Source organism: Poecilia mexicana, unplaced genomic scaffold, assembly GCF_051168715.1.
Source record: "Poecilia mexicana isolate PSO_F unplaced genomic scaffold, ASM5116871v1 scaffold_3, whole genome shotgun sequence".
In the NCBI taxonomy this organism is placed as follows: domain Eukaryota; kingdom Metazoa; phylum Chordata; class Actinopteri; order Cyprinodontiformes; family Poeciliidae; genus Poecilia; species Poecilia mexicana.
The window spans coordinates 19,284,422-19,311,596 of record NW_028263372.1 but is presented as its reverse complement, the minus strand read 5'-3'; the positions used below and the strand labels follow the sequence as shown (position 1 = coordinate 19,311,596).

General features: G+C 37.9%; 1 protein-coding gene across 1 annotated transcript in view; it reads left to right on the top strand.

The window, feature by feature from the left end:
- Positions 1 to 624: 624 nt before the first annotated feature.
- The window catches only part of pde3b (phosphodiesterase 3B), a 49,847-nt gene continuing 23,296 nt past the window's right edge, over positions 625 to 27,175 (top strand). The window contains exon 1 of the mRNA XM_014993556.2: positions 625 to 1,640. Within this exon, the coding sequence (XP_014849042.2) occupies positions 753 to 1,640 (888 nt within the window). The 5' untranslated portion in view covers positions 625 to 752. The remainder of the gene's footprint in view (positions 1,641 to 27,175) is intronic.

Below are 27,175 nucleotides of genomic sequence, written 5' to 3'. Positions count from 1 at the left end.
TAAAACAATATAGAATGAGAATGTGGAGATAAGAGGTTCAAACTTTGACAAATTGATAAGCTCCAAAAGGAGCCATAAAGTTCATTTGGAAAGTTATCTGTTATCAAGGTAGCTTTATGCAAAGATATGCAAAATCCATCTGTCCATTGACGCAGGATTGCGGGTGTTATTATTATTATTTCCTCATATGTTGATGATGTTTTGTACATGCAGTTTTATACACAAAATTGGTCTGTATCTGCACTGAAAATTTTCTGAGACTTTTGAAGATTAAGATTTTATTATTTGATCAGTTTTATAGTTTGCTTGGCAAAGTTTTTTTTTTTTTTTTTTTGCTTTAAAAGTAAACTTTCATTGATATGTCTTTAGTTATCATTAAAAGGTATCTTCTGCCTTAGCCCGTAAATCGTGTTTACAGAAACTGACTATGCTTTTGATCCAAACCAAGGTTAGCCATTTTCCAAGTTTTCCCAGCCCGGAGAGCACGTTGGTGACATTGCTATCTCAGGATCCCATACAGATCACACTTCACACACTCAAGTCATGAAGTTCTCAGTTGTGGGCTGTAGGCGGCGACGGAGAGCCCAATTTCTGTAAAAACAACATCTCACCTTCTTTCTTTAGTCCAAGTGCTGGAACACGTTTGAGTGACCATGGAGCGCGTTTGCTGTCATGTAGTTCAGCGTTAATACGCCGTGAATAGTTGTAAACGGGGGACCTTTGAGAAGATACGAGGAGCAGGACTCGAAGCTATGGCCGCACGGGAGGAAGGAGAGGTTTTGCACGGTAAACTAAGGCACCACGACGGGACTGGAAGTGTAAACAGCTCAGAGGGCTTCAGGAACGGCTATGTGAAGAGCTGCGTCACCCCCCTCAAACAGGACCATCAGAGAGGATTTTTGTTCAGCGTGTGCAGGTTTTGTAACGAAGACGTCCTCAATTCCAAACTGCTAAAGGTGTCTGCCCTGTACGTGGGCGCCTTTGTTGTTTTCGCCGTCTCTTTCCTCATTTCCAGGAGCTTGCAAAGTGACTCGGTGTGGGATTTGCGGACTTTTTTGCTGGGCTTCTCCCAGTCCATCAGTCCTCTGTTCAGCATAGGATGTGCCTTCTTCTTCCTCACCTTTTACCTGAGGAGGAAGAAGAAGCAGAGCAGCAGATCGTGGCTCCTGTCACTGCCAGCTTCGTGCTACCTCGGGGATTTTCTGGTTCTGCGGTTCTTGCAATGGGGAGAGGACCAGCACCAGATGCAAATGGTGGGCAGGTTGTTGTTCGTGTTGGGATGCGTGGGTCTGCTCACGCTGATCCCGACGCTCAAACTCAAGCACAGCGTCCTCGTCCTGGTGTTCGCCAGCGTGGTGTGGCTGCTCTCTCTCACAAGTTTGAGCGGTCTGCCCGCACTGCTCAGACCGCTCCTGGCCTGCTTTGCGGGGGTTTCTGGCTCCCTGTTGGGGATCTGTTTTGACCGCTATTACCAGACGAGGGAAGCGCCGTGTGGGATTTCCAGCGCGGAGGAAAAGGTCCCCGTGATCAAACCACGGAGACGGTCCAGTTGTGTTTCACTGGGGGAAACGTCGACCAGCTATTATGGCAGCTGTAAAATGCCCCGCAGACCCTCGTTGCCCTGCATATCTAGAGAGCAGGTAGGTCACCTCACCCCCCTCCACTTCCCGCCCTCTGCAGGACCATGGTCTGTGTTGTTGTAGTTGCAAAAATAGGCCCACAGATAATCCAGAACTGCTCACCGTGCACGCGAGTGGACGAGCACCCACGTCATGACAGAAAGCAGTTCAAGCTCAACAGAAGAAAATTATCAGTTTGCCACTACGATAAACAACTTGATAGACAACTTCAGTCATGAGACTGTGTCATGTAACTGTTTGATATCAGCGTCACTGAATTCCTCGTCTAAAATGACTGAGGACAGCGTTGCATTTCTAAAGAGTGACGTAGAAGGGCTATCTCTGTTTCTGTGTAACTTTATTTACATTTATTTAGATTTTTTTAGACCTTTCATTTAAGCAAGGTCTAAAAAAGTTTGCAAGTGCTTTTTGTGTAGAAAATCAAACCTATAATTTTTCGTATAGGTTTCAATAATATAGTCTTTATATTATTGAGCACAGCTGCTCAATAATGTATTATGGTAACTGTCATCACAGTATGACTGTATGCAATATTAATGTTGAAAAAGAGCTGCTTGGAATGCAGTGATTGTTAGCTAATATACTCCAACTATCAGAAATTATCCAGAAATATTAAAACATTGCATGTCAGTGAGATGCTTAGCCTGATTAATGGAGTCTTGCTTCAGAAGTTGCGCATAAATGATCTGACTTAAAGTCATAGTGCCAGAGTTGCTAGATCATAGAATGTTTTGGAAACACACAAGAAAGACAGGAGGGAGGACATTGTGTGGATTTATTAGAGCCGAAGTCATCATGGCAACATTTACCAGTAATATCACCTTAGCATAACTTTCTAATATTCTTGAGGCCTTGACACAATTACAATAAGCAGATATTCACTGGTTAATCAGTGTTATCTGGTTTGACTGCTGCTATAAGACGTGACTTATAGCTACATACGTTATAGTTCTACTACACATTTCATCAGCGATTGTGGTTTTCAAAATATTTCCAAGCAGAAGGTTTTCCTTTCTTGTGTAAAGACAGCTAGAAGGGTCAGAACTTTGTTTCAGCCAGCTGACTTGCAGTATGCAGCACTGTCTACCGTGCACATTAAAAGCACTTAAAACCATAAAAAACTGCATGTTTCAAAGCTAGCATTTTTGAAACTAACATTTTAAAACTTTGGTGTAGCAACTTTTCATAGTTTTTGTGTTACGGTTGCAGTCAGCTCCGTGTATGAGGAGAATATCACTTTGTCTGCATAGAAAAGATGCATTGCCCACTTTTAGCTTGGCAGTAACTAGTATATTGCATTATCTAAGTCTATAAGGTCTGCTTCACACAGTATTTTTCTATCTTCTTACATTTCCTACATTTCGTAAGGTTTGTATCAGTTAAAAATGAAGAAATCTAAAGCTTGTCGGCGGAATAGCAACACAGCCAGCAGTAGAGCCAGTGATGGGGGCTGTCGACAACACATACTGATGGTGAGCAGCTTCATCAGTCCCTAGCCGAACATAAACTTGTACAATCTGCAAAAAGCCTAGTTGTTTACATTCATAAGATAATGGGGACACTTTCCATTGTGGTGTCGGGGGTTTCATATTACATGCATCGTGCCTCGACTTAAAAGCTTTCTGTACACAACCGTTGCCTTCATCTATACGTAAACCACATAGATATAACTGTCAACAACATATTTTAAAAAACAAAGCAGGCTATTCTGAAGTAGATGCCAGACCATCAGGTCACGCACATTGTTTCTGTGTCCTTCGAGCTTTGGGAGGAATGATAAGAGAACTAAAATTGCATGTCCAGATTGTCTCGGTTGTTCTGTTTCCCGTTTCAGCATATTTCTTTTCTCCATTTACCACATTGTGTTTCATTCTATTTGTAGAATAGCATGACATACTATAATAGTCCCTAAAATTCTATAGAGAAAGCTTTATCCGACCAGATGCAAACATTTTACATCCAAAAGGGAACTTTATGCATAGCAAAAAAAGAAAAAAAAACCTCATATCAGACGAATTTAAGCATATTACTTAGTGGAGGAAAAGAAACTAACATAAACTAGAGGCATAAACTAAATACACAGAGGGAGTTGCAGTTATGTTTTATAATTAGCTTTTGTGATGCTGCTTCTAAGGTCTTTACCTTATAGTAATTAGCCTCTAATTTACCAGGTACACATTTAAAACAGTCAAGACCCCCAAAGTCCTTTTTGTTTTGTTTATCTGCTCAGAACTGAAGCCGGACACCGGCTTAACTGGTAATCAAAATAATCTAAACGTGTGGGCAGTTATCATCAGTCATGCTTTGACATTTTCCTGGCTTTTCTATGTTTTAGTTAAAGGTTTTCTTAGAAACCAATAGAAGATCATTTCAAAAATGGGTTTGTATGAATCTCCTCCAGTGGTTTCCACTTGAACTGAATTCTTATATGCACATTAGCAAAAAAAAAAAAAAGAAAATATATAAATGCTAGCCTTCTGAACCTGCATATTGATTGCTTATATATAATCCTGCAGAACACTTGTAGATGTTCGTCATAGTTGTTTTGCGTTTTATCTACCGCTCTTTTGTATCTGTTTGTCTCCCCCGTTGGAGACAAAATTACTCCGCTGGGAAGGATTGCAAACTTTGCACAAGAAAGTATCTTCAGTAGAATAACAACTCTTTGTTATATTGTGTGATTCAATTGCGATATTGCACAAAAATGGACAGCCTTTGCGTCAGAGGCAGGCAAAAAGCAAGTACAAAGAATCATTTTGAAAGGAGTCACTCTGGGTTCACTGGTAATGTTGTACATGTTCTTCATCTTCACACACGTTCTGCACACAAAGCAGTCCGTGCACCCTCTGCCCCCCTCTTGTTTGACAGGGTCACTGGTTTCTGTCTTTCGCTCACAAATACAGGAGAATTGTTTGTCCATTAACAGCAACACGTGGTTTTTCAGGCACTGAGTTCATCAGTGTGGTAGGCATTGCTTTAGCATCATATTCATACAAGAGTATAATATTTGTTCAGGATGGCACGTGAATATGGACCACATTTGAAAGCACTCATAATTTTAGAATCATAACCGTCTTTAAAAAAAAAAAAAAAAAAAATCTTGTCTTGACCCTTGGTTGTGAAGAAAACTTGCTAGCCTCTTTAATTCTGAGATATATTGTCACACTTTAAAGATATTAAATTATGTTCAGTGAGTTGTCTGCAAAGTTTTATCACTTACAGTCTGTGACATGATTGATAATGTCCCCCCTCTCTCTCTCAGTTTCAGTGCTGGTAGATGGAAACAGCCACTCCTGCTCTTAGCACATTGACACCATTGTGAACTTTCTAACCTCTCTGGTCATCACGCTCTCCTCGGAGAACCTCTGTGCCAGAAGCATAAACAATGTGTTCCCACAAAAGGAAGGGATTGACAATGTCTAGCACGTAGATTGGCTTTTTTTTTTTTTTAAGAGTGATAATCTGCACGTCTTGTCTACAGTGAAAGCAAACTTCAGAGAAGGCGTAGAGTTCTCCAGAACCGCCAAATGATGGTTCCCAGACACTTGTTCCAGATGAGTATTATGGTTGTAATAAACAATGGAGGACATGTGTAATGGATATATGTGGAGGTCGACATTGTCCTGGTGGGGAACCTCACCGATGTGACGCAAAAGGTTATAATGGACTTCTTCTACAAATACAAATAGACCTCGTGATTCATAGACCTGACATCAGTATGAGAACATTTCTGGATCATTTCATAAGTTTCTGACGTAGGGATGTCCCAATCAGGAATTTTCCCTTTTGAGACAGATCTGCATCCGTTCTAAACAGGCAAGAGAGCCGCTTTATGATGATTTATAACATTTATTATATTTAGTGCCATGCACTTGCTTGAAAATAACATTTGATCAATAGTAGATCTCACTTAGTGTTAACATGTTCTCCAACATGGATTACTTCATTCAAGACAGCTGCTGACAATACATCACATAAAATGTGCCCAACGTTTTCCTTCCATTCCTTCTTCTGAGTCTTCATGCAACACAGATTCAATAAATGAATGTGCTTCTCTTGGTGACGTTGTACTGCTTATAGATGTCACAGATTATATTAGTGGTCTGTAATTTTGGGCTTTATTAGGACTTGTTAATGATATGACTCATAGCACATTTCACTGCATTTGTAGGAAGTTGCGTGTTGACGCAAATTAGAAATTATTCTCCTGCTTCCTAAACTTAGCGCTTTGCTTTGAATGATGCAAAACTTGCTGAATAGTGTTTCTTTGTATTGTTTGTTGTTTATATGTGATAGCTACTCGGAAAACACAAATTGGATGAACAAAATAACGTGCGTACGTAAAGTAGAAGTTTTGCAAGTTATTCATAGTTAGAAGTGCACATTATATTCAATAGCGATTGCCATTATTGTATTAGTATATGCAAAACTTAAGTCAATAAAGGACTTCTTAGACATAGCATTTAGTAAAATGTAATATGCAAAACACTGTGCATATCTCTGAAATATTTGGCCAGTTGGATGGACTTTAATCTTCCTTTTCTTCTCACACAGGGGATATATTTTTTGATGGCTGAGGTGCTGAGAGTGGTGGAGAAACACTGTGTAAAAAAAAAAAAAAGTTTGAAAAATGCCGTTTAATTGTATTTATATTATCATCAAAATTTTCAGCAATACCGTTGAAATGAAATACATTTCTTTTATCATATTTAACCCAGCCTTGATGGTTGAAAATTGGCTGTGCAGCTGCGTATCTTTTTATCATCATAAGCAGCAGACCTAAGACGGTTACCAAGAGTTCAGTTTTGTTTAAATCTTTTAAAAAGGTCTCGATTGGGACCCTCAGTTGGTACCTGGAACTGGATGAGAACATCTCTTTAACTGTTGGATTCGACATGAAGACCATGCTGGTGTGCTCTGAGACTGATAAATGTCCAAACTGTAGATGCACAGAAAATGAGAGAGAAAGCTCAGATTCTTTTAAATTAAATTGTGTGGAAACTGAAAGAATCCTCAGAGCAGTGGGAGGCGAACATGAAACAATTTTAGCTGATTTTATCCATTTACAACGGCTACAACTGAAAATAGGATAAACCAGTATTAGTTTAAATTAAGTGTTTCTGAGGGATGACCAGTTATCATATCTTTATTGGTAAACTCATCATATGATTGTAATATATCTTGATCAAAGTAAACCCTAACTGATGGTTTCACGTATCAATATATTTAAAATTTAGTTTAAATGCCATTATTGTGTGCTGTTTAGTTGTACACACGAGACTCTTGTTGAGTTTGTTGCTTTTATTTCTGTCGAGTCTGTCCAATCAATTTCCAAACAACTACAAGACCTGGAAAAGCACAGGAATGTGCCATTTTCAATCCCAAAGTTTATTCCTCACTAGCCATACTTTAACTAACCCCAGCTGATGAGATGGGTCGATAAAGCTGGCAGCCTCAACTAACCCAACGTCGACAGGCTTAACAGTCTTCTGTGAAAATGGAGATTACATGAATGTTTCTAGTTTTGTTTTGGTTTTATTTGGACTGACAGAAATATGTTCACTCTAGCCAGTACATTAAATGAAATACAATACTAAAGTCATTTTACAGTTCATACCACATACCTTCACTGTTCACTTAGTGTGTTAAGCATGTTGTGTGTGTGTGTGTGTGTATCCTTTTTCTTACATTTAAGATTATGCCCTAAAATAATTCTGTCTGGGATTTATCACACTCTAGTATCCAGGTGCTGTTTAAACCTTAAACTTAGCTTCTTCCAGTTTGTTTACTGCTGACGCTATGCTGCTGCTAATTATTTGGGAGAAAACCATAAAGGAGAAGAATGTGGAAGACAATTTTATTAATTTATTTAAATATAAATCTGACTCTTCAACAAAGCGGCTAACTTTTTGTTACATTTCAGATTAGTGGATACCTTGTGTGCCGACTGATTAATGTGGCTGCGGAAGTTCAGACTTGTGCCCCCAGCATTGCGTACATGTTACAGGGTCCGATGACAGGATTGCCTTACTGGCTTGGTTGTAAAAAAAAAAAAAAAAGCATGAGAGTGGTCATGCAGACATGACATTCACCCACCGGGGGTTACAGCTCACAGAAAGCTGTGTCACTAACAGGCGTAATTTGGAACAGTCATCTGAAAATAATTTCTATACTTCATATGTCACTATTTATTGCCTAATGTGCACAAAGTGATAAACACTATCAGGGAAATTGTTATCCGTCAGACTGCAGTAGAATACCAATGCTTGAGCAGGAGATGTTTGTTTTTGTTTTTATTTTCCTGCATGAAGCCTTTCAAACCTGTAATGAAAACCTGAAAATAATACTTTTATTTTTTCCCCCAGCACATTTCAGTAGAAAAGAAACTATGTAAACATATCAAAGAAAGGACTTCTGTTTTCATTTTTACAAGCTTGCAAAGCACATGCAAATATCAACAGGAATTAAATGGAAATTTGAATTTTTTTTTTTTTTTTTTTTTTCACTTGTGCATTCTGAACCTCAATGACTGAACAGCACAGAGAATTTCACTAAAACTCAGCTTGACAAGCCCTTATCGGCATATATTTTAGAGGGGGGGGAAAAAAATCATTTTTCATAGTCTTTTATTTAATTTAATGTCTTTATTTCATTTTGTTAATTTAGTTTTTTCAAATATTTATTTTTAAAACTCCCGAGCTTTGCATGAGCATAATATTAAAATCAAGCAAGCAAGTATATATTTTTTTACATGCAGATGATGTCAAAGGTTAATTATGAATTCTGTAAGAAAACCAATCAAAAATATATCAATAGCCAATTTTCTGTCTATTGCATATTAACCTTTAACAAAAACAATACTGAATGCATACGATATCTTACAGAAAAGGAAGGAAGCTCAGCTTGTACAGGTCCATGTCAAATAAACAACACGTTTTTTTTGTTTTGTTTGTGTTTTTGTTTTTTTTGTCAGAAGGTGTTATTGTTGTAATTCTTGATTTAAAAAAAAGTCGCTGCTCCAGTCTGAGCTCATAAGCTTGTATATTTATACGTACAGTGTGTGAAGTTTAAACGACCTGGGAAACAACACCCATAGTTGTTTCTGTTCTTTTCCTTTCCTTTTCCATTCTGGTGTCACAGTTAATTGAGTGATTTCAGAATATGTTTCAATCAGGGTTTTTTTTATATTTTTATTTCTTAAAATTTTCAAGAATATTCACTAGAGTTGCACCAATCAGCCTTTCCCACTTAGATACCGGTTTTCCTTGACGTTTCACCTGCAAAAATCTATTTTTTCCTCATTCCTATAAGACAGGAAGGAGGAAAAAATAGATAGCAGTGTATAATTCAATTAAACATGATGAAATTTCATATTTATACATCAACATATTTGCCCTTGTCCGATTTCTACTGAACACACCAGCAAAATCCATCAAAGTACATTCTCTATTGGTTATTTCAATTACAAATCGAAAATGGAGGGAGCTCTGTGTTCCGGTGCACTTAATGAATAAGTATTCAGGTAAAATTTTGTGTTGCACCTGATGATTACCGCCAGCAGAGCTGATAAAGAGACAACTGACCAATTTCAGTCTCTTGTTGATTGGTGAATTTCTAGCACCAACATGAAGGGATGAATTAAGTGTGCATTTATAAAATATACCAACTTAAATATACTGCTAAATTGTTGCAATTCAAACAATCTGCTTGTCTAAGATGTTGATAAATGAGACAAATCGTTTATGTAAAATACAAGAATAAAGAACTTCACACCTGAAATACACTCTCCAAATTGTGTATAATTAGAAAGAGTCAGCTAAATATACATTTTTATTTTTTAAGAACATTTTGTGTTCACACTTCCAGGGTAAAAAACGTCCAACTGGATTCACACGGAAGACCTCAGAGGCCATGCTGTTAGCGCTACGCAAATTCAAAGATCGTACACTGTTTTTGTGTGGCTCCACTCTACGGGGGCAGGCAGGGGTAAATAAAACACTTAATCCCCCCCCCCCCGCCCCCCCAGCTCCTCTTTCCCCTCCCTCCAAAATGCAGACAAGAACAGAGGAGCAGAATGTGGAGGGGAAGGCTGCAGGGAGAGCGGTGAAAGCACAGGGCAGCTCTCAGCTGTCACGTTAGCTCGCTGTTAAGCCATGTGGAATGATATAACATTGACGTCACAACCGAGTGACGTACTACGGGGTGATTGCAAAGAGGAGGGGAAAAAAAAAAAAAATTTAGAAGAAGTCTTATTAATTGCCCAGCAGAAAATAGTGCTCGCCTTGAGCGATGATGAGACGGGCTGAAAAGATGGTGTACAAAAGGAAATGTTGAGATGGAATAGTGGAGAACAGATAATTGAACTTCAGGTCGGTTTGTGCATCCTGAAAATAATAAATGGAACGTAACGGACAGGCTTTTCTTAGTTTGTGTGCCAGAATCCCGCATTTGACTGTTTTATAAATTGCTTACATTTTGCTGGAGGTCTCCTCCATTTTCTGGTTGTCTTTGTATGAGCACAGATGCGTAAGTATAGCAAACCGGTTATGTAACCTGTAACAACTCTTATCTCATGAGGATATTAGTGAAACTTTTAGCTGAATTGGGGTGTGGGTGTTGCAGCATCAGTAACTACTCAGCTGTAAACCAACTGTAACAGTGACAATAATTTGGCGTTTCATATGAGATAAAATCTTAGCATAACGTGTGTGTCGGTGGTATTTATATTTGTTTTCCACATGTTTTAATTTGATGGGGGGGTTTTTCTGCCTTTTAATCAGAGCTGAAACACCGTGTGAACAGTGTGTATAAAATTCAAGAGAAGCGTGTGTGTGTGTGTGTGTGTGTGTGTGTGTGTTTTTGCATTGAGCAGTTTTATTTTCCAGTGCAGGCGGTTCTCCTCATTCTGGTCAGCGTATGTCTTCAAGTTAAAGTGAAACTAGCTTAATTTCAGTAATTATGTTTCTGAAGTGTATTATAAACATTCCCCCATTTTTTAATTATAACTATGCTTCTGACACATGGAGGTTGCGTCTTACAAACCTTTTATAAATGTGGCATTTGTGTGGGTGTATGTTTGTGTTTACTTTTGAATAACTAAGGAACCTAAAATACTGACGCATATTTTTATTTGCTTTAATTTATATTTGAATTGTATTTTCTCAAAACAGTCTCATGTTTACAGAATAAAAATTATTCTGAGTGAAGGGGAAAAAAACCCATTACTGTTTGTTCATTTCTGTGGAATATTTTTTTTTATTGCAGAAACCATAAACCTGGAATTTTAAATCTCTGTTCTGCTCAGCAGTAATTCAGTGTTATTCACAATTTTATTGTTATTCTTATCTCAGATACTTAGGGATAAATTAATAAAAAATAAAGGTGTCCCCATGTTTAGTGTGTTCTTCTAAACAAGGATTTGAGCAGGTTTTTTTTTTTCTTTTTTTATGACTGTTTGATGAAATGCGACTTGAGCTGAGCTGTTGTTTAACTGATATCCCCCTGAAGTTAACCTCTGTGTTCTATAAGCTTGTGTAACAGTCACGATGTCGAGACGAAGATGTCCCAATTTATTGCTTAGCAACGCCTCGTCTGGCTGCTTGGATAGTAGCTGTGAATATCTTCTAAATTTTAGATCAATATATAATTTTTTTTAAAACAAATATTTAAAGTGTTTATGTTTTCATCTTGTGGCGACTTACGCTGGTTAAAACTTGGCTCCAGTCACTGCGCCCGGTTGGGGGCAGCTTCTGTTGGCCTTTTCATGCCAGGAGTACTTTTGCATAGGTGCTTTAAATGTTTCATTGCCGCGGCGGGGCCAGGAGAAAGGGTTAAGCTGAGCGAGCAAGACTCGGCGTTTGGCTGACTGCAGAGTGAAACAGGATGCAGCGACTGCATTGTCAGCCTGCTGGTGTGAGTGCAAACAGATGAGGAAATGCTGGAGCGGGTACTCCAAAACTCGGGTTGCCCTGGAAACGTTTTGCGTCACGATCACCAGCAATTAGCTTGCAGCTCTTTAGTTTTCATGATAGGTCTAGCAGAGCTTAGCCTAATGACTCCGGCGTCAGAAGGGCCATGTTAAAAAAATGGCCTCATGGAATATCAGTGGAGGACTTTGCTTCCTCTTATCTTTCCTATTTTTTTATTTTTTTTACCTTTTCTTTGCAATACAGCTAAAATGTTAATCATATTCGGTCACACTTTTAGAGCTATGATAATTTTAAAATTGAAAACAAAATAGTTTTGCATGCCTCCTATATGTCTTTTTCTTTTTTTTCTAATGCGGTGTAATGCACCGCCCTGACATTGTCTTTGCTTATATGACTATTTAAATTTTTCTGGATATTTTTTTCCTCCATGTAATTTAGGTCAGAGAGGCCGACCCTTCGCCGTCAGCTAAGTTTGAACCAATTAGACACACTTATAATTTTTTTTGACACATAAAACCAGGTGAATTAAAGTTAAATAAGTAATGCCGCAGTGGGTCCCAAAGCTGCTGGTATTCTGTCTCTTTCCATCTAGCAGTGGAGATTTTTTTTTTTTTTTTTCCACTAAAGGCCACCAACATTTCAGACAGGATAACTTCCAGACTTAGGATGTGTGGACTGTTTTCTTAGACCAGTGGAATAAGTGGCTAAATCCGACTGCTATGACATAGGTGGGAGAACCTTGGTTAAATAGCCTCTGTGGGAATTTAAGTAGATAGCAACGGAGGATGTAGTAAATTTAACTTGTATTTAAATTACGACATACCATAGCGTTTACAGACTGTTAATTGTTTCCAGAAAACTTTATGGAAATGACATAATCCTTCCCCTGGTTTCTCACCAAATCATGACTGAGTTAGATCGCTGAAAATTTGACTCTTTCACTCTTTACTTTCTTCCCCCTTTGGTCATTTGAGTCTCTCTGTGTCTATCTCCCTCTGAATTTCTGTCTTTCTCTGTGCGCCTCTTTTGAAAACGGTGTCAGCGCTGCTGCTTTTACACCAAAAGGCTGTTGCTAAGTGACGGTTGACGTCAGCCGCAGCTACAGAGGAGGGTTTGTGTGTGTTTAGCAGCTGAGGGCAGATCCCACTGAAAAGGGCAAAACTGTGAAGCACTATTAGTCACTGCAATGAAGACCCAAACCTGGCCGAACAGGATCGCCATTTCCAATAACAGTGCGCAATTTGTTTGGTTAGACTTATGGTTAATGTAAATCTTTTAAAGGGGCAAGGTTTTTTTTTTTTTTTTTTTTTTATTGGAGAAACTGCTCTCCGCCAATTCCCACCCCCTTTTCTTCACTTTTTCTTTAGTCTGTCTCCCTTTTTTCTCTTCTTAACCCCTCCCCCAACACACATGCACTGAGATACCCCCCCCCATACACACACACACACACACACACACACACACGCACACACGCAGACACGCACACATTTCCTATGCCGTTGATTTCTTTTGTCTGACAGAGGTGTGTAACTTTGTCTTTCAGTGTGATATCTGCATAGCAGGTTGTTCTCGACATGATTGACATTGTTTGAGGTAATCACTTACCAGGAAATGTGCCTCGTACGCCGCCGCTCCTCTTCTCTTCTCTTTTGTGACGGTGCTGCTTACATTTGGCCTGTTAAAGTGTACTAAATAGATTAAAATAAAAAAACAGCACTTCTAAAGTACAGTCAGCATGAGAGCTGTTGCATTGAATAAGACAGGTTGCACTTCTTGCTCAGTGCGATTTGTCTTATACGCATTAGAAGTATAGTTGTTGGAAATGAAAAAGAAACTGTGATGTGGTTCACATACAGTTTAATATATCTGCATGTTTTCGGAACGTAATGGTGACTTGGGAAAATCAAGCAGGAAGTTGAAGTCTATGGATAATCACTCGATATAGGAGCTGCATGATAATAGGGAATTATGTAATTGGTGTATTAGAAATGCATACATTGATGCATGCCTCCTATATGTCTTTTTTTTTTTCTAATGCAGTGTAATGCACTGCCCTGACCAGTTGTGATAAATTAACTTTTTCCTATATCTGCATTTCTTTGCTGTCATTATGATGCTTCCAATCTCCCTAGAACCTTGGTATACCTTGAATTTTAAGTCATTTTAAGTTAAAGAAATGCCAGAAAACTGTTGAAGTGACCGGAGTCCTGCCCCTCCATCACCTGTTGCTCAGTAAAGCAAGTCGGCTGACTAAAGGATGGCTGCTACACTTTTCTGTTTCTTTCAAGAAAGGCAAATGCAGTTGTTTGGAAATATTTCCGGTCACAAAAAAATGCTGGAGTGAAGGGGAACAAAGCGCTTTTCATAGCTTGTGTGTTCTAATTTCAGGAGAGAAATTATAGAATAGTTTTACAGATGAAAATAAGAAAAGCAAAATCTATAACTGCACAATATATACCAGCCACAATATTACACGTCTTGGATTCAATATTTGGTAAACTAATATTTTTACGGCACCATGTATTTAAAGTCTTTTTGGTACGCACTTAAATCAATATTATTAAATACACAAAATGAGGGGAAAAAAGCAAAATAAAAAGCAGCTGTTTTATCCAGGTCAGCTATAACTTTGTAAGAATACAAATATTGGGGATTCTTAGAAAAGGAATGTCAACATTATAGATGTAAATAAATATGCTTGTTTAGATTTTATATGTTTATTCTATGAACGTTAAGACGATCTACTTGATATTAAGCTGTGAACTGTCTGTGTTGCATTATGTCAGCTACAGTGGTTAAGTTCAACAAAGCACATGGCTAATTAGCATATCATCACAGATGCCACCACTGAAGGTTTTCTGAATCCCTTTATACTAGTTTCTGCATCACTATATAATATCACTGTGAAAAAAGTGTAAAGATTATGCTAAGTTTTACTTATCGTTGTTTGAAGGTATATATATATATATATATATATATATATATATATATATATATATATATATATATATATATATATATATATATATATATATATATAGTACTCTATTTTTATAGTACACTGATTTCACTTTTGGGGTTTATGCTAATTTAAATACAATTTTGTCTATTAGAAAACAGCCTTAGTATTATTTTTATAAAAAAAACAAAGTCAAGGTGCACTTAATTATGTTTTTAAGAATAATACATTTTTTATTTAAGTTTGTTTTTAAAAAATATATACATAAATTATACACTTCAGTGGAGTAAGTATAAGCTATTGAACTTATACTTAAGTTCTTGTATATATATATTGTATATATAGCAATATTTTTTATAGAATCTATTTTTATCCTGTATGTCAGAAAAATTTACCTAAAGATACATGTTTTCTCCTTAGCTAAGGTTTCAAGTATCACACATATCAGAGGACGTTTATTAACCTAAAAGTACCTCCTCAGTTATAATTTATTTGTAAATATAAACAGCCAACAGTTGTTGTTTGGTTAAATATAAAAGTAAACGAAATAGGATTGAGACATTTAATTAATGGATCAGAAACGAGCTCAAACAATATTCTTATTTAAGCAGTTAATCCTGAAATTCTGTTGCCAGCTGCAGTTTGACCCTCTTTGTCCTCGCCTATCTCAACCCTGCATCCAAGGATCAGCTGAGTCAACAGTGGCTTTGCCGCCACATACTGACAGCTGGCACGCTGGCATGGCACCATAGGCATTGGGCTTTATTTTACTGGGATTGGGGATTGTTAACATGGATTAAAGATGGGGTATGTGTGTCATATGGTCAACTCTTCACACATAAAATATTCATACAGGAAGTATTACCATTGCTAAGAGACTTAGCACTTTATTTGTCAAATGTTTGCAAGTAAAAAAAAAAAAAGAACCCAAAGCTATAGGGACTTCATAGTTATTACAGTTATCCTACCTATTTTGGCACAAGATGCAAAGAGTGGATCATTCAAGCTGAATTTTGACAATTAATGTGCTATTTTCTACATTTGCAGACAAATTTGAAGTGTTTTTGCTTGTAAAGTGTTGCTGCTAGAAGTAAACATTTTGCATATAGCTAGAGCTCAGTGGCAGTTGTCATCACAACATGTTTTGTAGCGTATTTGATCTTCCAGAATCATTTTTACACCGTACTTTGCGTTATGCCCCAGTCAGAAAGTGGAATCAAATGGTTTTCTTTTTGTCACCTCTGATTGGTGGTTGGTGTGTTGGTAGATCAGATTTTCTTCCTCTTAGTCATTAAATGCTTGTAAACAAATAACTATCTCTAGTTTATTAATTTATCAACCAACCACATGTACTTTGCAACTTTTATTGAGTTTAATGACAAAAAATCAGATAAAGTTTAAACTTACGGATACTTTAGTAATTCCTTAATTTCCTGTTGGGTTTAAAATTACATCCTGCAGCTCATTTCTGTTTTATTTATTATTGTCCTCAAAATGGTAATTAATTAAGTACGTCATCTAAAATGCTTTAATCTGTACTGATTAAAATGTCACTGATGTAAGCACTATGACATTTTACATACATGAAAGTGAACAATGGGAACTGCAGTGAATCCTCAATGGTTTATTCTTCAATAAACGTGTTTGATATATGTAAAGTAATGGTATTACTGTACAACTGTACAGCCATAACACTAAAATACCTAGAAAGTTGTTGTGAAAAACAAAAAACAAAAACATTTCATGCAGAAACATTTGCCTAGAAATCCAAGGCAAATGTGAGCAGGTAACTTCCCCCCCCCCCCTCTTTAAGTCTGTTTAGTAAACCCACTTAAAATTTGTTTGTGTGACTCACTGGACAGTCACTTCCAGTATTTATGCATTTCAGGTGATGTAGGGCAGCACCCGCTGAGCGTCTCTGAGCGTCTCCTTTCAGGTTTAAAATGCTGATTCCTGGTGGTTCCGAGGAACTGACCCAAATGCTGTCAGGACAACTCGCTGATGCTGTTCCTTCCTAAGATGGGATATCGAGGGAATAGTAATTAAAGCTGCTGTTAGTGGCAGGTGACTCTGTGTTTAAACTTGCCATCTGCATGTCAGGAAGAGTGGCTTTGTTTGCTAAGATGAAGACAAGTGCAGGACGATATCTTGATTTAACTTTGCCGGAGGATTTGTCTCCAGTTCCTGTCACGTAACAGTTTATAGCAGTCATTTAAAATGCACTATGCTCATTTAATCAAATGGACCAGGCTGGGTGGGGATTTGTGTTTGTCGAACGCAACAATAGCTGAAGATTAGTATCTGCAAATAAATGAAATATCCTGTGCTCAGTTGTTGCAAGAGGAATCATGTGAGTGATGCATCCGGTGATGAAGGTTGTCCTCGAATAGACTTCCTGGAATGCTCTTGTGTCGAAAGTCTGAAATATGGATTTTAGTTTAATTTAAATATTTTTAAATAACCATTACATAACCTAGTTTAAAATATGTCTTCGTAGATTAAATAATTTGAATGCCCGAAAGGAAAGTGTGTTTTCACTTGCTGTGATTTAGGGTTGTGGTTTGTTTCATACCATAACTATGTCATAAGAGCTTAAAAATCTGAAAGATGAAAGAGGAGCAAACAAGGAGAAACAAGAGTAGGCAGGTGTCATTGAAAGCTGCAGTTAAACTCAAAGAGCCCGCTCATCAGCTAATCATATAATTACATTTAATAACCTCAAAAAGTCCACATTTGCACAAAAAATTACTTCCATGTCATTTTTTGTCTGGCTCTTAAACAGTCTTGAACCCCTGACGGCAAGGGCATTAAGGCTTTCTGTGTTTGAACAAGGCTGGATTACTGAACTGCACAGGTAAGGCTTCATAAAGTAGTCCATTACTACAGATTTTTTGAAGACCTCAATTGCTATGGGACAGAAAATCTCTAGTGGTAGAACAAAAATAATTGTACCAGTGTTGAATTAGCTGATCCAATAGAGTGTCTATGAAGACAAAGGCTGATCCTTGACCAGAATTAAGGTCTTAATGTGATACCAGGGCTGCACAGTGGCACAGTTGGTATAGCTGTTTCCTAGCAGCAAGAAGGTTCTGGGTTCAATTCTCGGCCCGGGGTCTTTCTGCATGGAGTTTGCATGTGGCACCTTGTGCATGTGTGGGTTCTCTCCGGGTACTCCGGCTTCCTCCCACAGTCCAAAAACATGACTGTCAGGTAAATTGGCCTCTCCAAATTCTTCCGAGGTGTGAGTGTGTGTGTGTGTGCATGATTGTTTGTCCTGTGTGTTTCTGTGTTGCCCTGCGACAGACTGGCGACCTGTCCAGGGTGTACCCTGCCTCTCGTCCGGAACGTTAAATGGTGATAGGCACTAGCAACCCTCCTGACCCCACTAAGGGACAAGGGTGTAAAGAAAATGGATGGATGGATGTGATACCGACTACCGTCCATTAATCTTAAGATGCCACGGGTGAGAAAAGGACTTAATGGGCAAAACGTTCCATCGGAAACCTCATCTCCGACAACACCACAAACCTTCCTGTTTGGACTTTGCAAAGACGGGATATTGTAATGGGAAAAAAGTTTATTTTTTTTATTTTTTATTTTTTTCTGGGAGAAAAATAGTGTGGACAGTCCTGATGGCTGAAGAGACATCTGTCAGTATGGCCTTCTGAAGATGTTGGTCTTGTTTGAGGGCCCATTCTAGTCCAGACTGGGTCTTTCAACAGCACAACACTGCAATTCATCATGACTCTTCCAACAGTCTAGGAGAATAATGTCCCTCTTCTGGACCATCTTGCATGTACTCCTGATCCAAGTCTCACTAAAAAACATTTGGGGATGATGACAATGGAAGTTTACAAAAACAGTGGTCTGTTCCAAACTAAAGTCTTTTATGAAATCATCTTGGTGCAACATTCTCACCAGCCTCATAGAAGCACTGGCATCAACTGTGCCTGAACAAATTTTCTAAGTGAACAACAAAAGCAGTGAGGCTGCTCGTTACTTAATCCTGTTTTAGACTCTTGTCGTCCTGTTTTGGGTTTTTTGATACCTAATTATGGTAAACCTTTAATGAGCTAACAAACAGCCAATCTGAGTCAAAACATAGTTTGCAATAAATTATAAACTTTGTTTTGTCTCTCACTCCTGTTTGTCCTTTTTACAATTGGAAGCTCAACTTACAACCTCTGCAAGATATTAATACTTGCTACTTTTATCAGTTTTGATCAAACTGGTAAAATCCTGAATATTACCAAGTGTATAAGAGATTTATTTCTCTTTGGTCATGTTTAATTTGGGCTTTTCCTCCTCATTTTTTGTCATTAAACTTGTAAGTTAATAGTTCGGACTGTTTTTTTGTTTTATATGTCAGTAAAGCAGCATGTTCTTTATGGTCGTTCTGAGAGCACACTGTCCTCACGGTATGATGATGGTCTCGCTTCATGTTGTGTGCACCAAAACACAGCAGGCTCCATGATGTGAAATACCACTCAAAATACCCCACCCATATACCAGGCCGGAGGAGACAGTTTTTATGGTTTTGGATGTCTGAACAAAACAGATGTAGAGTGTTGTATTCATGGAGAAGGGAAAGCATTTGGTTGTTTGGTTTGGCTGGAAAACTAGATATGTGGATGCTTTTTTTTTTTTTTTTTTTTGGGTGATTAGCCATTGTTCTTGCAAATCATATTTTTAAATAGGGTTTCATGTAGACTGTCTTCAGGAATTTTAGCAGACATACTAAAAAGAATCATGTGAAATACACCGAAAGAACCTGAGAGTTAAAATACTGTGAAACAAATGTATTTGCCAAAACATTCTATCTTGATTATCTAATCTCATTGCTTTTTATTTGTGGTAGCACATTTTTTGCGCTATGCCTAAAATTCCTACCGATATTTCATAGACATGTAGCCTGCGACGATAAATTGCTTCCTGTGAGACGTCTTTGAGAAGGACATCCGTGATCCTGACCTTTATTTCTGTGATCCTACCCAGACCTTCGCATAAAGATCAACAGAGCAAAGAAGAACAAGCGGAAACATGTCTGCAGTTACTATAGAACAGCCAACCAGCTTCTCGCCGAGAACTTATCCAGTCTAATGAACCGAATTTGTTGAAGCGATTATCATATTTTCTCCCTGTCGGATTATTTGTTTTGATTTAGCTTGAATTATCCGGCTGATTGACTTTGAGATGAATTAGAGCGTCCCACTCTCCGTTGAGTTTAACCTTTAACGCTGCAAGTGTCTAATGCGAGGCTCCCTAATACTACTTTTGTAGCAACTTTGCGGATTGCGACATCCGAGAAGGCAAAACAAGAAGCTGTCTGCAGCCTGTGTCGCTCACTGGCTTGTAAATGATTTACTTCACCTCTGTTGTGATCTCTTCTCTCGCTGTTCCCCTCCGTTTCCCTCTCTCTTTCTCTCTCTCCACTTCCCCGTGAACTCCTCCTGCTGGTGCTCGGCCCTGATGGATGGGGTTTGTGTTCACATGCTTGTTATTGGCCAGAGCTCCAGGGCTCAGGCGTTAGGTTGTGTTTATGAGAGGAGCCTGCACTGATTCCATGATAAAACCAGATGTTCCCTTACAAGGCTTCGAGCCTTTCCTCGTCGAGCTCTCATGTCCATATCAGGTATAACCTTCCTGTTGTTCTCAGATCTACCAGCTGCTGAAGTATATGTTACTCTGAAGCTCCTTAGTGGTCAAAAAAAAAAAAAAAAAAAAAAGTTTGTGCAGAGGGCATGAAGCATGTCAAGTGTGCTGACCCAGTACAAAAAGTCATATTTTATTGCAGTTTGCATAGACTGATATTGAGCTTCTGTTTTCCTCCTTAAAATCCTCTTCAGTACATGTGATGAGAAGATAACGTTGGGTCCTTATCCAGCCTTGTTTGTCACAGATCCAGTTGTTTTGCAATCTGTATTTGCTTTTACGACTGTTACCGTAGGCACGTTTAAACTAATGGCTATTTTCTTTTGGCTGTTTGTTGTTCTGTGAAAATCAACACATGTCTTTTGTAATTGAATGGAATGTTCTTCTGTGTTTCTCATTTTGGAGAGGAGCTAAGAGAACTAGGCCTCTGTGTTTTATTATATGTGTACCTCAAAATAATAAAATATAAAGCCATTAATTGATAATTAAAATTTCAGAAACACTCTGAATTAGCATAAAAAGCCCAGATTTATTCATTTTCTCCCAGATTGAGACTTAATCTTTGAAAATTAAAAGCATGTTTCCTCTTGACTGGAATAATATTAGTTATTGAAATGGCCTGGCCAGAGTCCCGAATCTGCTAAAGAATCTATGTGGGGAACTAAAGATTAGGGTAATGGCGGGTAGGCCTTCCAACCTCAAAGACTTGCAGTCCTTCAGGAAAAAAAACAATTTTTCAAAATTTCAGAAGGTTATAGAATAAGGCTATAGGAGATTTCGAACATGCCATTTAAAACAAAACAAACTAAAATTTAAAGAAACCAAACATTATTTCCTCTCCCACCCCACAAATTTTTTTCTCCATTTGTTTATCTTTTTATAAATACCCTTTTAATTTTCTGCCAGAAGCAAATTTTGTGTTTGAATAAAAAAATTAATAATTAATCAACTAAATTTATTAGGGGTCTAAAAGAATTTGGGCTTAACTCTAATTAAGTGTTGCGTCAGAATTGCCATGGTATTTTTTTTTTTTTTTTTGCATATTTATGCTCAAGGAGGGTGCTCTATGCCGGTAATTCAAACTTTCTGTGGTTGACATAAAGTCATAGACACCAGTTCTAGCATTTTTCTTCTTTATTAATGTAAATAGTGTAATTTTTAGTGTTAAGATAAAAATGTTTAAGTTCATAAATATTTATAAATGAATAAGTTATGTTAATCAGTTATGTGTAGCCCAAACCTCTCCATTAAAGAAAAAAACAAAGTTGTCTGACATTTTCAGTCAACACGCTATAGAAAAGTGTGACACAGCAAACACATGGTATGAATGTAATCTGAGTTTATCGTTTTATTCTAGCTGGCTCAGGTTTGGTTGGCCAGTTTATTGTGTCATTGTACGACTTGATTGTAAAACTTAACAACATTAGCATTTCAGCAGTTTTCAAAGAGAAAGGAGAGCGAAAGTGCACAGCTTAATGAACAGACTAAAAACCTTAACTTCTGATGGAATCACCACGTCTGCTGTAGGCATCTGTGTCACATAGACTTAAATATTTAATGTGAGCAAACATCTCTGTGTGAAGCTTAACTGGGTTTATGATTTTTACTTGGAACATGACAGCTTGGAGACGGTTTAAAAGAAAACTCTTGGATTGAGATGACCTTTGTCCCCTGGCACACACTCAGGCTTTGATATTACTAACCTTCGGTGCTTTAGTGTAAACAAAACCTTGGATTAACGTCGACAGCAGGAAGTACAGCTTTAAGAAAAGAAAAACAGGCTGCAGGTACATGCTGTACCAATAAAATAAAACTCGTTTTGTTTTCCTCTTTTCATATCTTGAAACGACACTAAGACTGGTTTCACAAAGTGAGCACCCCTTTTATTAATTTGTAGTTTTAATACTTGTTTTTTTTATTTTTTTTTATGACCTTGCAAATTAGTGTCGGCAGAAAGAACTTTTGAGACGTATCATTCGTACTATTTACACTTGGGCTGGATGCCACCTATCTCCAAAGGTCACACATGCCCAATCTTGTGCGATAGCGATGAATTGCTGCATTTCAGGTCAACAGAAAATGTGGACCCAGATAAAATGTAACCTGCCTGCACAGCCGGCACTGCTCACTGTCTACCACTATTTATAGGGGCATGATTTACAGAGTGGTTTCTAGTAAATGTGGGGCCAAAGTCACGCATGGATGAAAACCCTTTATGTGTGTTATATGCAGTGACATATTTTTTTTTTTTCTTGCTTAAAAGTTTTTAAAACATCTTAAAGTAAATCTGGCTCCCATCTGAAAATCCCTCTGGGTGGTTATTTTTATTATTTTTTTTAAATCCTTTTCTTAAAGCAAAACACAGAAGTTTAGAATGGAAATGGTGACACGGCCAAGACACCAGAGTCTACCTGACAAGCGACTGCGACTTTAACAGGCACCCTTTTAAACAGTACGTCCAAACAAATCTTCAGCAACTGTTTCCTATCTTTTAACAGTTTATACATGTGGTTAACATTTTCTGACTTTTATTTTAGCACAGTCTTTACAACAAGAAGGAATGGGAAGCAGAAACAGCCACGTTGTCACTCACATTCAAATAGAACTTCATTTGTTTTTCTTCTTATGTGGTATGCAGACTGTATTTTGCCAGCATTTGGTAGCTTCCTGCTGAGTTTGGGTGTCTCGAACAGTAAAAAAAAAAAAAAAAAAATGTTTCAGGCTGTTTGAGCATGAAACATACCATTGTGGGAAAAAGTTCATCAGTGACGCACTGGGGTTGACCTTACTCATATTGTGGCATTTTTGTTGTTCCTGTGTGTTGTTTTTTCTCGTTGTGAAAGCTCCACTTTGTGTGATCAGCAGCAGCAGCAAGCCTACAGAAATGCATTATACGAGCCAAAGCTAATAGTCTTGCTCAGACATTTTCATTAATAAGATAACACTTACTTATCTTCACAGTTTTTCTTATTTTTCAGATTAAAATTTTTACATATAATTCTGTCCTCTGTCTCTAACTCTTCAGTTTCGAAAACTATTTCATGGTGTAATTTATTTTTAATAAAAATGTGAGAAAAATTTATTTGAATTTCCAGTCGTTTTGATGGGTTATTTATATTATGTCAGAGGTCAATAAGGTGACCTCTTATCCTCCCTCTGCCTTCTGTTTAGTATCCCCAGCATTAAGTGGCTATTTTTTTTTAAATGTTTTTTACTTCCACGTTGTAATTTGGACATTATGTAGGACAATCACACAAGTACAAATAATCCTCTTTACCTTGATTCTGAAGTTTAATGGTGATGCATTTTAGTCTTATTTGTGTTCATGTTTCCTCAAGCTGGAAATCATACATACAATATTGCAAATGTGTTCATTTAGTTGGATTGTGACATAATCAGAGTTAAAATAGTACAACTTGATATAATTAGATAAACCTTCACACAAACTCAGAATTTTCGAAATCTCACACTCACTTAAATAACGTATAAATTTTGACTGCATTTCGTGGCTGTTTCCTCATCAGCCCCAGTCGGTACATGTGAATTGACTTTATGCAAACATTTTTTTGTTTTTTACTAGATTCACCGGTGATGCATTCTTCCTATGAACGTGCATCTAAAGACTCGTCATTGACAATAAGAATGTGTTGCTGACAGATCTCAGATCAGTGCAGCGTGACCTCAAGAATTTTTCCCTGATAACCATCTTTCTACTCGTGAAATGTTTACCTGGATTTATTGACTTGTCGGCATTGTCCTTCCTTTTAACCTTCTGACTGTGACTGGTTTCCATCTGTAACAGAGCAGGGACTCCTTTCCTACTCCAGCTCGTTTTCTTTCATTTAGATTCAGTTGATCTAAATGTTGCTCTTTGAAATATTTAGTGCAGAACTACGTTCCTGCAGTAAAACGGCTACAACACAGCATTAGTAAAACTAAAAGTAACTACAACGGGTTAGGTGCATGGCTCTTTATTGATATACCTCACTTTGATACTTTTTTTTGGAATAATCAAAATATTTGTTGGAAAAAAGGAAAAGATATAGAACTGAATTTAAATGTTAAAAAATTTCCTTTGGCTAAATTTCATACAAAAGTATATTTATGTAACAGTAAACGTTACGAAAGATTTGATGGCTTTAATATCAATTATTGAGAATTTCTTATTAGAATATACTTGTGTATAAGGAGGCCTTAGTCCTCGAGGTGGCCGTCACAGGTTCGATTCCCTGCCTGGTTACCTTTGCCGCATGTCTTCCTTCTCTCTTATTACCCTATTTTCCTCTCATAGCACTTTCAAATAAAGGCCACTAGAGCCAAAAAACCTTAAAAAAAAACAACTAAATACTTGTCACTTTTTAACCAAAACAAATTTCTCAGTTCAATGGAAATAATTTCGATCTGAACCGGCAAGGGCCACAAATAATTTTGAGCTTAATTTTGATCTTGTATGTCTTTACGTTGGAGGCAGTAAAGGCAGCAGGAGCTCAGAATTATCGCTACAGGAAGTGCAAATGGTTGTACTTTTGGTTGGAGGCCTAATAAAAGCAACATAGAGGAAAGTCTGCTTGAGTCTTTAAGTGTCTTTCTCCATTGTTTCTCAAAGCAGAGACAATGGAGAAAGACACGGTCCTGCAAATGGGACTTTTTGCCAGTCAGGATTTTGCTCCCCTGCCACTATAAAAGCAGAGCATGACTTTTAAGGTACATACCATAATTCCTCAGACAAAAGCAGCGCTCTCTGATCGTACGGATAGCAACCAGTATCATGCAGGTGTGTGTCTAAAGGCTGCGTGCCGTTCTTCTACTAAATCATGTAAACAAAGTGCCCTAGTAAAACCACATGCTGTGCCTGTGAGACAGAAGATGAGAGAGCTGCAAGCACCGCTGTTTTTGTAGCAGTAAACTTTAACTGACTACAAGTTTACACTTCTTCTTTGTGGAAAGAAAGCGTTGTTGATGTAGGCCAGACAGGGTTGGATGTTGGATCACTCCGGCAGCTGATCAGTCATTTAGTCCTATCCAAATTCCTTTAGCTTCCTGTTATTTCTGGTGCTATTTTTAGATGAGGTTTCAGATAGATTTAGTTAACTTCATAAAAATTCACATTCTTGGACAACACAGAGGACAAAGAGTTCCAAAGGTTACTTTAAAAAGCTGCACAATAAATTCACTTGGTGGGATTTTTAATGTAATATGCCAACATGATGTTGCTAACAGAGTCCACGCTGAGAAGCGGAACTTTTCCACTAACAGAGTGGGCCTCATTTGCAAATGAAGTTATGTAAATCTGAACATGGCTAAAACCAGATGCAAACCAGAGTTCCTGATGAGTCACAGGAAAATAAAAACGACATGAAGACACTGAGCAATCAATATCAACATACATAAAAGTTCAGAAACTCAGAGGCTTTGGTCCATTAACGTCAATACAACTCTCAAATAAAATTGGCAAACAAATTAAGATGCAACCTATTCTCTTGTTAGTTGTTCTTAAGTGGGTGATTGGGGCTTTGTTTTGTTTTTATTGAGCACAGGGTTCCTCTTAGAAGACTTTTAGGATACCTGCACTAGTCTGGTAAAAACCAGTCCCTTGTTTTATGGTTTGCTTGGGTCTGGACCCTGAGGAACAATTGCGTGCCGCAGGTGTGGACCCTGTTGAGTTGTAAATGTTACCCTATTGCTAACGTTTATCCATGACGTTTTCAATGCATCAGTTCAACGCTATGAAGCTTACTGCAATTGAAGTATATTGAGAATCTGTTTACTGGAGATACAAAACTCCGGATAGGTTTGAGCATTTAACTCTACACTGTGACAAGGGTCAAGTCAGCGTTCAAAGTTTAATGTGTTATAATTTAGCAATCTTTGATTATTGGTCCAGCCTACATGTTGGTAAGCATATTGCCCTCATGTGCTGTGGTGTAGATGCGAAGCTGTGAAGAGGAAGCAAATGATTTTTCTTGGAAACTGCTTTCACACGGTGTAACAGTGAGTCACTGCAGGCGTGTCAAATGACAAAAAAACTCAGCAACAAGTTGAATAAAACATTTAGACATGCAACACCTGGACAGCTTGATGAAGTGAAAAGCACAATGTGTTTCTGCGCCACAGAAAGGCTCCTCTGTTCACATTGTAACATGTTTTTTCAGGTTCACATTTAATGTGTAATATCTGTGCTGCTAGGTTCAAATACCGTAGGCTTATATTTTGGAGGATTGTTTTTTAGTACTTAAAATAAAAACATGAAGACCATAAAGTAATTACTCATACGCACTAACTCAAAGTGAACTGCTGCACCTAATCACTTGTGCTCATGGTGAGGTCTTTTGGGGCATAGTGATCTCCCCATTAAACTGTTGGTGTACCTTTGTGCACCAGCTGCTTTTAGAGTCTTTGGATGTGAAAAACATTCCTTTTCTTACATCTATATACACATATTCATCCATTGCCTATACCCACTTAACCTTGTGGGGCCACAGGAGTCCTGGTGCCTGTCTCCAGTGGTCATTGGGTAACGGGGAAGGTACACTCTGGACAGGTCAACAATCCATCACAGGGCAACACAAGAGATACACAGGGCAAAGAACCATGCACACACTCATACCTTGGGGTATGCAACTCCAGTCCTCAAGAGCCAGTGGCTTGCTTCATTTAGATGTGTCTCTGCTTCAGCACGCCAGTCAAATAATCAGGTCATTAGCTGTACTCTGGAGAACTTGAGACAATACTTAGGAGGTAATTCAGTCATTTGATTCAGGTGTGCATGGGGAAAACTTGCAATCTCCATGCAGAAAGATCCCTGGAGAGAATTTGAACGGGTGCTTTCTGGCTTGCAAGGCAACTGTGCTACCAACTGTGCCATTGTGCAGCTTTATATCTATATACATATAGGTATTTACTTCAGGTATTTACAACAACTAGGGACCACTCGTGAATAGATAAACTCCTTGAATACTTAAGAACCTCTCTATAAATGCTTATAACTGCCTATT